Raw genomic sequence first — 10679 nt, forward strand, 5'->3', positions numbered from 1 at the left:
ACACACACACACACACACACACACACACACACACACACACACACACAGAGACAGAGATATTTAATACAGACTGCAGTGGCAACAGGGATGTATTTACTTTGCAGTAACAGACAAAAAAGCTGCAATTAAAAACTTGGTTTATAGAATGGAAATATAGGCATAATTAGAGCCCTGCACAGATACAAAAATGTGGATCCGCATCTGCCAGGATCAACCCATGATCTGACCCGTGATCCACTAGCCGTCTATTACCTGTATCTGCACCCGCCTCCGTAAGCTGTCTCAAGGGCTAGCAATAGGGGGTGGGGGAAAGGGAGCGGGGGGGGGGGGGCTTCGAGGAAAAGGGAGGGGGGGGGGGGGGGGACGGGGGGAAAGGGGGGGCGGGGGGGGGGCTCGGGGGGATAGGGGGCAGTGGGGGGTGGGGGCTGGGAGGATGGGGCGTCACATCATGTGCTGGTCCCGGCCGCTCCAATCCCCATGGTCGGGGGCAGGTTCTGCTGCCCAGGAGAAGGCGGGCCAGGCCCAGGAGCGCGGCCAGTGCTGCTGGGCCGGACCATAGTGGGGACGCTGGTGCTCCCAAGAGACCTGAGCTGCTAGACAGGAAGCGGTGTGCAAATTGGGTGCTGGACAGCCCCAGCTCCAACCTGCTGCCCAGCCCCAGCTACTGGCCCCGAGCGTGCCACGCCACCCCCTGGACTGCCCGAGCTGGACGCTGCAGGCCAGGCACTGCTGGTGACTAGAGCCCTGCGCGGTTGTATCTGCATCCGATCCACTATCCGCAAAAATGGTCTGCGGATATGAAGCAGATATCCACGGATTTGCAGGGCTCTAGGCATAATTACCATACTTGCTAAAACAGCTTCTTTTATGAGGATATAACACAGAAATCTTAAAGAGACCTTTAAAGGCCTATTCTAGAGATATCCATATTTCCCAAGATTTTGGAACACTAAAAAAACCAGCATATTCATTCAAAATTATCATGTGAAATGAGTCTGATGATTCAGTGTAGTTCCAAATGGACAGAAAAGCAAATTACAAGACCACCACAGCATAACTGGCACTTTCTCACCAAGACAAAGAAAGAATTGGAACTGGGGTGTTACATGGTCATTGGCTGAGGTGTCAAGGAGAAGTTTGGAAAGTGACTGCCTGAGTCACAACTGGATTTAGCCATTCCAACAACTTTCATTTTTATGAATGTGAAAAATCATCAACTGCAAAAAGAAAGAGTAAAGATGTTGTATAATGGCATGTAAAGATTGTTTTTACCATCAAGTTATAATAAACATTTTGTTATATTTTCTTAAGTCTTGTGCCAGAAAAAAAATAATCATTAGAATACAAGATGTGTAAGTCCTCTCACCATGCCTCTGCTTGAAAACTTTATTGCTCAGAATATTTTTTAAAATCACATTTTTTCTAAGGTATAAGTAGCAAATAAAAAATCTAAATGAAAAAGACTATTTTTTCCTGTCGTGTGTTCTTGAAGCTGCAATGAACTTGTAAATATACTTACAAACAAAACTGTATGTCATACACCCTGCAGTGGTCCTATGAATTCAAAATCAGCTAGTCGCCTTCACTTCTCATACCTATTTCTATAAAGCACTGGGGAATTGCTGACAAGGTTCAGCATTGTGCAGAATATTAAATATCTTTTTTGTAATACTCTAGTGACTCTTGAGTCTGTCTCTTACAACGCCATATGCACAGCTGCGTTGGAAAGAGGAAGCTATTAAATATATTAAAAAGGTAGAAATATTACCAGTGAAGACACAATCAAATAACTGGATCTCATTTATCCCCAAACAAAGCAAGAAATGTTAACACTACATCAACATAAAAAAATCACTCTCGATGTAATAATGCCACAAGCCTGTTCAATATACCTGAAAGCAGAATCAGAGTTTAATAAACTCAATTAGTGCTTTTGAAACAATCAAAATAGCATTGAGGCATCAGAATTCTTTGCAGTCAAGAACAACGGGCCTGACCCTGAGATGTGTTAAGCATCCTCAACTTTCACTGGCTCAACCAGTTAATGCTCATACCTGAGAACACTATTTATTCTAACTGCCAATTTGAGGTTAATAGACTGTTATACCCCCAAAAAAGTCTTTAATAATAATAAAAAAGCCAGAATTAAAAAGAATGCTCAAGATTATTTCACTTTGTTAGAGAGCCTGCATTGGTGTACATATACCTGAAGGTTTGTTCTCCTCTCAACACACATGCCTGGATCTCCAGTTAACAGTAATAGGAAATAATGCTGACATGTATGCATGCAGATACTTATAGGTTTCAGAGTAGCAGCCGTGTTAGTCTGTATCCGCAAAAAGAACAGGAGTACTTGTGGCACCTTAGAGACTAACAAATTTATTAGAGCATAAGCTTTCGTGGGCTACAACCCACAACTTCGGATGCATATGGGTTGTAGCCCACGAAAGCTTATGCTCTAATAAATTTGTTAGTCTCTAAGGTGCCACAGGTACTCCTGTTCTTTTTGCAGATACTTATGTAGACACAGTAAAATTTGCAAAACCAGCTGACTGCATTAGGAGCCTAACCCCAATTTTCAAAAGTCTTAGGGCCAGATGGTTCAAGGTATGCAGGCACCTAAAAATGAAGAAACGTGCCTGGTAGGCACTTTTGACCATCTCAGCAGGTGCGAGTCTGCATCTTTAGCCATGTAAATATTTTTAAAAATCTGACCCTAAGTCACTTTTGAAAATAGTTTATCGTTGCTTTTGAAAATTTACCCTTAGGCCCCAATCCTGAAAAGTGTAGTTTGCAGGGCACAGCTTCAGTTTTGTGGAGCCCCACTGGCTTCAAAAGGGCTCTGCAACAGTGCACCATTCTCTCACATGTTACATTATGCAGGATATGGGCTTCTTCTCACACTTGAAAATAAGAGCTATAAAGATACAGAGCATATGTAAACTTGTGTTACCCATAAATATACACACACAAAAAGTATCTTGAATGTTCATTCAGTTATCACAAGGATCTTATTACTTCAGTGCATACAATCCTGGAAATCAAGTCGATTGCATTTTCCGGGAATAATTTTGCAATACTATAGTTCAACCATTACTTTCAGTTAGATTATAAAAAAGAGATGTGAAAGTGCTGTAATTCTATTGTGCAAAAAAATTGCATTGCCCTAAATGGAAGGAGTGATTTTTCACAATAATTCCTGATTTCTTTATATGCATCTCATTTGACCTTTTCCACTTTATGAACATGTATATCCACTTTGATTTACTTAGATCAAGTTTTTGTATTTACTGTTGTCTTGTTTTACTTTGTCTTTCATTTAATCTTTTTGTTTTCAATGGGACTAATCACAGCCTTAAAGGTACGCATGTGATTAAGTGTTTGCAGCACAGGGTTTAATCATCACTTCCAATTATAGAACATTTAACAACACTTAAGAACTAATTTTGAAGAAACAGTGAAACGTGTTTGAATCAAATTGAAATAGAAATTAGCACCCCATTAAGGTTATAAGAGTTACCATCTATTGCAGTGGAACAGTTGCAATTCTTTTGGCCTGCCTTTAAAAAAGACAATACGTTTAAAAACTAACCTATGCCATGATCCTGCAATGGACAGTCTGAGCAGGTATCTACACAGATGCAGAGTTAGTTGCATAACTGGGGCTTTAGATGGTTAAAGCAGAAATAGCAAGTGCAATTTTACACACCTAACTTATGGCTTGTCCACACAGTTTTTGTACTGGTACAGTTAAAATTATATGATCTCTAGCGTGGATATAGTCATACCAGTACAAAGGTACTTACATCACTACAACTTATTCCCATATATTCAGAAAAATAAGCCACACTGTACCAGTATAATTGGGTCCACACTAGGGGTTGTACCAATTTAAGTACTTCAGTTAAAAACAAACAAACAAAAACCCACCTAACACCCTAATCAAAAAAGTTAGATTGGTACAAAAAAGGGGGTATTTACCAGGCCTTAGGATACTCAGTCTTTAAACATATAGTATATTTGCTGTCCAAAATATTTATAAACCTAACTTTTACATTATTTCCTTTGAGTTCTAGTTGCAGAATGTGTTGGTTAATTACAATTTTATTTGCGTGCTGCTGAAGGCTACTGCAATAGAAGAAACTTCTAGGAACTGGACTAACATGAGTAGAACAACTCCAGTTTGTTGCTAAGGCCCAAACCCTACCCTACAAGCTTCTCTGCATGGGCCTGCAGTGCAGAACAGTTTGCAGGATCAATGCCTAAAACGCTAATCAGAATCAGAAACAGAAAAGTACAGTACAGGAGGGTAAACCTTAATTTAGTCAAAGTTCATTCAACACTAAATAATAAATGTGGAAAATTTAGAGTCACTTAGTTTTGCAGAATATGAAGACTGAACACTACATTAGACAGGTTGATGCTAGACATATGCATGAGGTTAAGGACTTCCTCAGTCAGAAATATAGTCCAAACTGTGTGCCACAAGTTGAAATAATGGTTGTACAATTGAGTAGTATGAACAAAAAATAAAAACAGAATGTAAGAAGATGTTAAATATTAATAGATAATAAAACTGTCTACAATTTTTAAATATATGGTCCCACTCTGTCCAGGTGGGCGGGCCCATGTGGTCACTTCAATGAGGATACGCCAATGAAGAGCTCATTGTAGGACAGAGGCTTATGATACATCAAGGAACAAAATATAATCTACCTATTAATTTTACTTTAGCTATAAGGCTTCTGATCGGGAAGCACATACATCAAAGAACACAATAACTATAATACAAAACATGACTTACTCTGTTTTTCTTCGTTGCTTGTCCTCAAATATATCATTTAGATTTATTGCCACCTGTCCCAAAAACTTATCCAGCCCCACAAGCGACCTGTGCATGACAATCAGGTAGAGGATGTATTTCTCTGGATTCCCCTGCATCAATAATCCAGGGAGCTCAAATGAGGCCTCTTCTTTCCAGATTGGCTCCAGGGTCTTCTCAGCCACCGAGGTGGAGTATTTTTCCTTGCCCAGTTGTATAATAGTGTAGGTATCGTTGGTGCCATTTTTGCCTTTTGGCTTCAGATCTTTGGCTTGAAGAACTGTAACCTGCACGTGGGTTGGGAACCACTTCTGGGCTTGCTCTGCCAACATCATCCTTGAAGGGTTCAGTAGTAGTAGTAACAAAATTAAGTCTGTGAATCTTCTAGTTACTGTATAAGTGCACTTAAAATAGGGATATCTATGAAAGTCTCAGTGTTTTTTCTCTGAATACTTCGTTTGTTTTGTTTTTGGGGGGTTTTTTTGAAGGAGAGAGAGACACACACACACACACTAACCATTGCTTAGATTTTCCCTCCAGAGAAGTAACATCTTTAGCTCTATAACTAATTTTTAAAACAAAATTCTCTATTATGATGTTTTTCTTCCACAGCAATTAACCAACTTTTCTTTACTCAGTTTCTCCCCTCACACCATAAAAAAAAAAACCCAACAACAAAACAAACTCCCAGAGCCTTTCAGGATAATCCTGAACTTTTAACAACATTTCCCATTCCCTGCAAGGCAGTCTACTGTGGCATGGCAGGTCCCTCCTTTGCAAAGGGAAGGGGGCAGAGGGTGAAATGGGGTTTCAAGGTCTGTAACCAACTCTAGCCTGCAGCTCTTCTCACCCACAAACTCCCGCTAGTGCTAAAGACACCCTGGTCCCCCCTTAAACCATATCCTCGCAGGAGCCCCAAGAGATCATCCCTGCGTGAGGAGTGCGGGGTCCCCTTCAGCAGCACTACACCACCATGCCCCATTTGGTACTGGGGGGGTCACCACACTCAGTCCCCCCCCCCCTCAGATGTGGGAAGCCCTGGGGCCCTCCCCGGGTCTGGGGAGCCCTGGGGTCCGCCCCCCCCGCCCCCGCTCTCGCCGGCCTCCCCCTGGCCCCTTACAGCCTCGGCGCCTCAGTCCCCAGCCCTGCAGCGGCGGAGGGGGCGGGGGCGGCTCCTGGAGCGCGGCGGTACCAGGCTGGGCTCCCCGGCGGCTGACGAGCGTGCCCGGCGACTCGCGGCGCGCCCGCGCCCCGCACTGACGCTGCCCGCCCTCCGCCCGCACAGTCTGCGGCGCGCTCGGCCTGCTGCCGCTTCCGCCTTTCCGCTGCGGCGGCTGCCTCCTCGGCGGTCAGAGGGCAGGGGGCAGGGTTCAGTCCCTCCCTGCCGGCCCCCGGGCCCCGGCAGGCCTCTGCCAACCCCACCCTGCCTCAGGAGCCTACTGGGCTGCTGGCTTGAGGGAGCCGGTCCCACTCACGCACTGCAGTGGGGAAAGAGGGGACCCCCCTAATCCTGGGGGGCTCCTGAGCAGTAGTAGAGAGGCTGGATCCCTTATTTATGGGCAGGGGGATTCACCCTAACAGCGGGGGAGAGGGAGAATAGAGAGGACCCTCTACTGTGGGAGGGGGGAACCTTTGCAACATTAGGAGGAGAGAAGACAGCCCCCTAATATTGGGGTGGGGGAAGGAAGAGGGGACCTAATATTTTTAAAGGCAGAAGGGGCCATGGCTGGGTTGGGGAAAGGAAGAGGGGACCTCTAGCATCTAGATAGGACAGAGGGAGGCCTTGAATTCCTCCTTTTTTAAAGCAGGGCAGGAAGAGATCCCTGCTAATATCTTGGGTGGAGGTACGAATGCACAGTTTTGTGGAGGAGAGACACCCACCCACACACTGTGATTAATTTTAAAGCAGTGTTTGAGAAAAGAAAATGGGGGACCTGATAAAAGTCTTCTGATATATGAAGGGCTTTTATTAAAGAGGACAATGATCAATTGTTCTCCCGGCCTGCTGAAACCAGGACAAGAAGTAATGGGTTTCATCTGCAACTAGGGAAATTTAGGTTAGGTACCAGGGAAAAAAACATTCTGGCCACTAGTGTAGTTAAGCTCTGGAAGAGGCTTCCAAGAGAGGTTGTAGAATTCTCGTCATTGGAGGTTTTTAAGAACAGATTGGACAAACACCTTTCAGGGATGGTGTAGGTTTAGTTGGTCCTGTCTTGGTGCAGGGAGCTAGACTTGATGGCTTCTCAAGGTCCCTTCTAGTCCTACCTGTTCTTTCTAGGAGCCTATGAAAAAACTCTTGCAACTGAAAGGAGATATTGCTGCACATTTAAATAAGACATTTAAAATATCACTTTCTTGACATATAGATCATTCAGATTGTCCCAGCTTTTTGAAACTACCAAATATTTCACCACTTCTGCATTAAAGATTAGTGTCCACACTTAGGGAACAAATCTAGATGTACAACTAGTCCAACCCTGTCACCCATATCTGCTATTTTAAAGGAAGTTTTCAAAATTCCCAGTCTTGAGATTCAAGATTTTGCAAAGTCTGTTTCAAGAAACTCTGAAATCTCGTTTTTTTTCAAGTCACCCCACTTTGACCACACCGTTTAGTTTAAATTAAAGAGCAAAAGTATTTGTAAAGTGTTTGGGGATACAATAGAACCTCAGAGTTACGAACACCAGAGTTATGAACTGACCAGTCAACCACACATCTCATTTGGAACCAGAAGTACACAATCAGGCAGCAGCAGAGACAGAAAAAAGAAATAAATACAGTACAGTACTGGGTTAAATGTAATCTAAAAAATAAAGGGAATGTTTATAAAATAAAGATTTGACAAGGTCAGGAAACTGTTTCTGTGCTTGTTTTGTTCAAATTAAGATGGTTAAAAACATTTTTCTTCCGCATAGTAAAGTTTCAAAGCTGTATTAAGTCAATGTTCAATTATAAACTTTTGACAGAACAACCATAATGTTTTGTTCAGAGTTACAAACATTTCAGAGTTACGAACAACCTCCATTCCTGAGGTGTTCTTAACTCCAAAGTTCTACTGTATATAGTTTGAATGGTGTTGCCCCCCAGGAGACTTTTGTGTGTGTGTGTGTGTGTGTACCTGTGCGTAGTCATAGCTACAGATATTAGCTATATTTTACATACACACTTTATGGTTGCTAGACTATATATCTCACCAACACAAACCATAAAAAGTAAAGAAATAAACAATTATGTAATTCAACACCTCATGTACACTAGTCATCAGTTCCCCCTTTCAACCACATCTGCTTCTGGTACACCACCCACAGCCCACATGTCTCCATACTCATACTGTACAACTACTGGTACTCTTGAACTCTGATGTGGCCTGGCTATTTGTTAGTGTATGTGTATTGATGATTAAATAGGGTTGGTGTGTCCTTCATAAATTACCGTGTACGTAGTTTTCTTTTGGTGTAAGACTGAGAGAGAATTTTTTTTGTAATGGTGAGAAAAAAGTAAATGGATAATCCATGTTAATGTGATAAATTTGGTATTAATTTTTGTGTGGGAATTACAAATATTAAATCTGCATATCTATTTGCTAAAGTGTATTATATCTGTGGTCAGAATTAAGGCTGCACATTGGCTGTTCAAGATGAACAGCTCTTCCACACACGCTCCTTCTTTTGTCTCTCCTATATCCCCTTCAGTATCCCCAATGATCATCCTTTAGGCCTTGGCTACACTGGCACTGTACAGTGCTGCAACTTGCTGCGCTCGGGGGGGGTGAAAACGCCCCCCCCCCCGAGTGCAGCGAGTGCAGCGCTGTAAAGCGCCAGTGTCATCAGCGCCTGCAGCACTGCACGCTCCCTCGCAGCGCTGCAAGCTACTCCCCTCGGAGAGGTGGAATACTTACAGCGCTGCGAGAGAGCTCTCGCAGCGCTGGCGGCACGACTACACTCGCGCTTCACAGCGCTGCCGCGGCAGCGCTGTGAATCCCCAAGTGTAGCCAAGGCCTTAGATATAGCAAACACTGGAGTGGGGGTGGGAGGCTATCAGGAACATGAAGGGATGAATGGTCAAGGGGAGTCAGCAAGGATGTTGATGATGGTAGGTAATGTATAGGAGAGATGATAGGTTAAGGTGGGAGGACTATGGCAATGTTGTTTTGCAGTAAGTTGGCTGATTGGTGGGGGTGGGAGAAGAGAGATTCTTTGGGATCTTGTTGAACACCTTGATTATATCTTCCACAAGTATTCACAACGAAACAGAATTTGCAATTTGAGTATTTGCAGCAGATACTAAGAGAGCTGGTCATCCAATCAGGAACAAAATTATACCATGTGACCTATGTGTCCCCTCAGAACTAACCAGGACCACCCAATTATCCAAAGTTTAAAACAAATAGGTACCAGTGATCTGCTGAGCAAAAATTATTCACCAAAATTATCTAGCAAATAATTCCAAATAATGCAAAAATAGCAAACTATTTTCAATTTGCAAACAGAAAGCATAGAGAAATTCATTCATCAAATAAAGTATTTGCTACAATTTATTTGTTTACCTCTGCAAGTACAGACAAATGTGTTGATCCTCTTTGGTAAGTACTGTTCTGTATTAGTATGCAATCGGAAATGAAACAGAAGAGTGGAATGGTCTCAAAGCAGCCAAGTGTAAAAGGAGAGTGTTTTCTTTTACAGGGGCAGCCAAAGTGTCAACTCTGATGTGGAATTAAATGTACTGTTGGCTCACTGGGTGAGAGCAGAGAGGGTATTTAAAATGACTGAAAATGACAGAATTCTGCCACAACTCTTGGAATTCCACAGGTTTATTTAAATACTGATCTCTTGGGCCAAGCACATGTAGAAGAGTGAATTAATAGAGAAAGGTGGTACACATGAGAATTAAGATTCTGTATACAAAGTATAACTGTCACACTTACAGGGCAAGACTCCCTTGTCTTGGTCATTATTTTGTTTCTCAGTGATTTCCTCCTTACAGCCTCCTTTTAGTTAACTCTATACAGCCAGGGAGGATCTTACCACACAGGTAAACCGAGGACCATACAATATTTATAAGCAATAGACATTCTCATTCTCCACAGCGCAGCTATCCATTATTATTCTGTGATAATTATTCATTTTTAAAGTCACACTGATTGTTATATGTTATTCTTTATCCAAATTCATTTACTCTAAAGACATAAACCAAAACTTTCATTTCACCCTTTCTGATGTTATTGGTTGTGGAGTGTTCAGAGCTCAAAAGATATGTTATATTTATATTAAATATAGGGGTGCAAATTCAGTAAACATAGGGTCATACTGAATCCAGCTTGAAGAGTTACACCAGGGATGAATTTGGGTTACAATACAGAAATGTCATTTATTTTCAGTTTTTCATAAATATCTGCATTCCCTTTTATGTTAAAAAAGTTTCTAATGTTTATGACCTTCAAATAGATTTACTGGGTTGGAGTGGATAGTACAGAGATTTTGTAAGGATGACCAAAATATTATCCATCTCTACATATGACATACTTTTGTGTTTGGTCAAACCTGAAAATTGTTTTTAAAAAGGAATAAAATTATTGGAAGAATATGGTCCTCTATCTGGTTACCCAGCGAACTATGGAAAAATCAGAGACTTTTATTATTGTCCGAGTGTGAGGTTTCTCTGGAGCCATTTTTCCTGGGGTTTACGTCTCATTCTTTTATAAGCTAGTAATAAGTTTCCAAAGATCTCAGAGACCATTATGTCACAAATTATCCTGAAATTATCAACTCCATTAAGGACAGTCTCAGAAAATACCACTGTTTCTCTCCAGTGAAATCATTTTTTAAAATGAAATGATTCTCCAAAACAAAATTATTCT

The 10679-nt window shown here is 42.0% G+C and overlaps 1 protein-coding gene across 1 annotated transcript in view; it reads right to left on the minus strand.

Annotated features, from left to right (window-relative positions):
• Positions 1–5757, minus strand: part of RAB11FIP2 (RAB11 family interacting protein 2) — a 43516-nt gene extending 37759 nt beyond the window's left edge. Inside the window, exon 1 of the mRNA XM_024206236.3 lies at positions 4805–5757. Within this exon, the coding sequence (XP_024062004.1) occupies positions 4805–5157 (353 nt within the window). The 5' untranslated portion in view covers positions 5158–5757. The remainder of the gene's footprint in view (positions 1–4804) is intronic.
• Positions 5758–10679: the final 4922 nt, after the last annotated feature.

This window comes from Terrapene carolina, unplaced genomic scaffold, assembly GCF_002925995.2.
Source record: "Terrapene carolina triunguis isolate 2854851 unplaced genomic scaffold, T_m_triunguis-2.0 Scaffold95, whole genome shotgun sequence".
NCBI lineage: Eukaryota > Metazoa > Chordata > Testudines > Emydidae > Terrapene > Terrapene triunguis.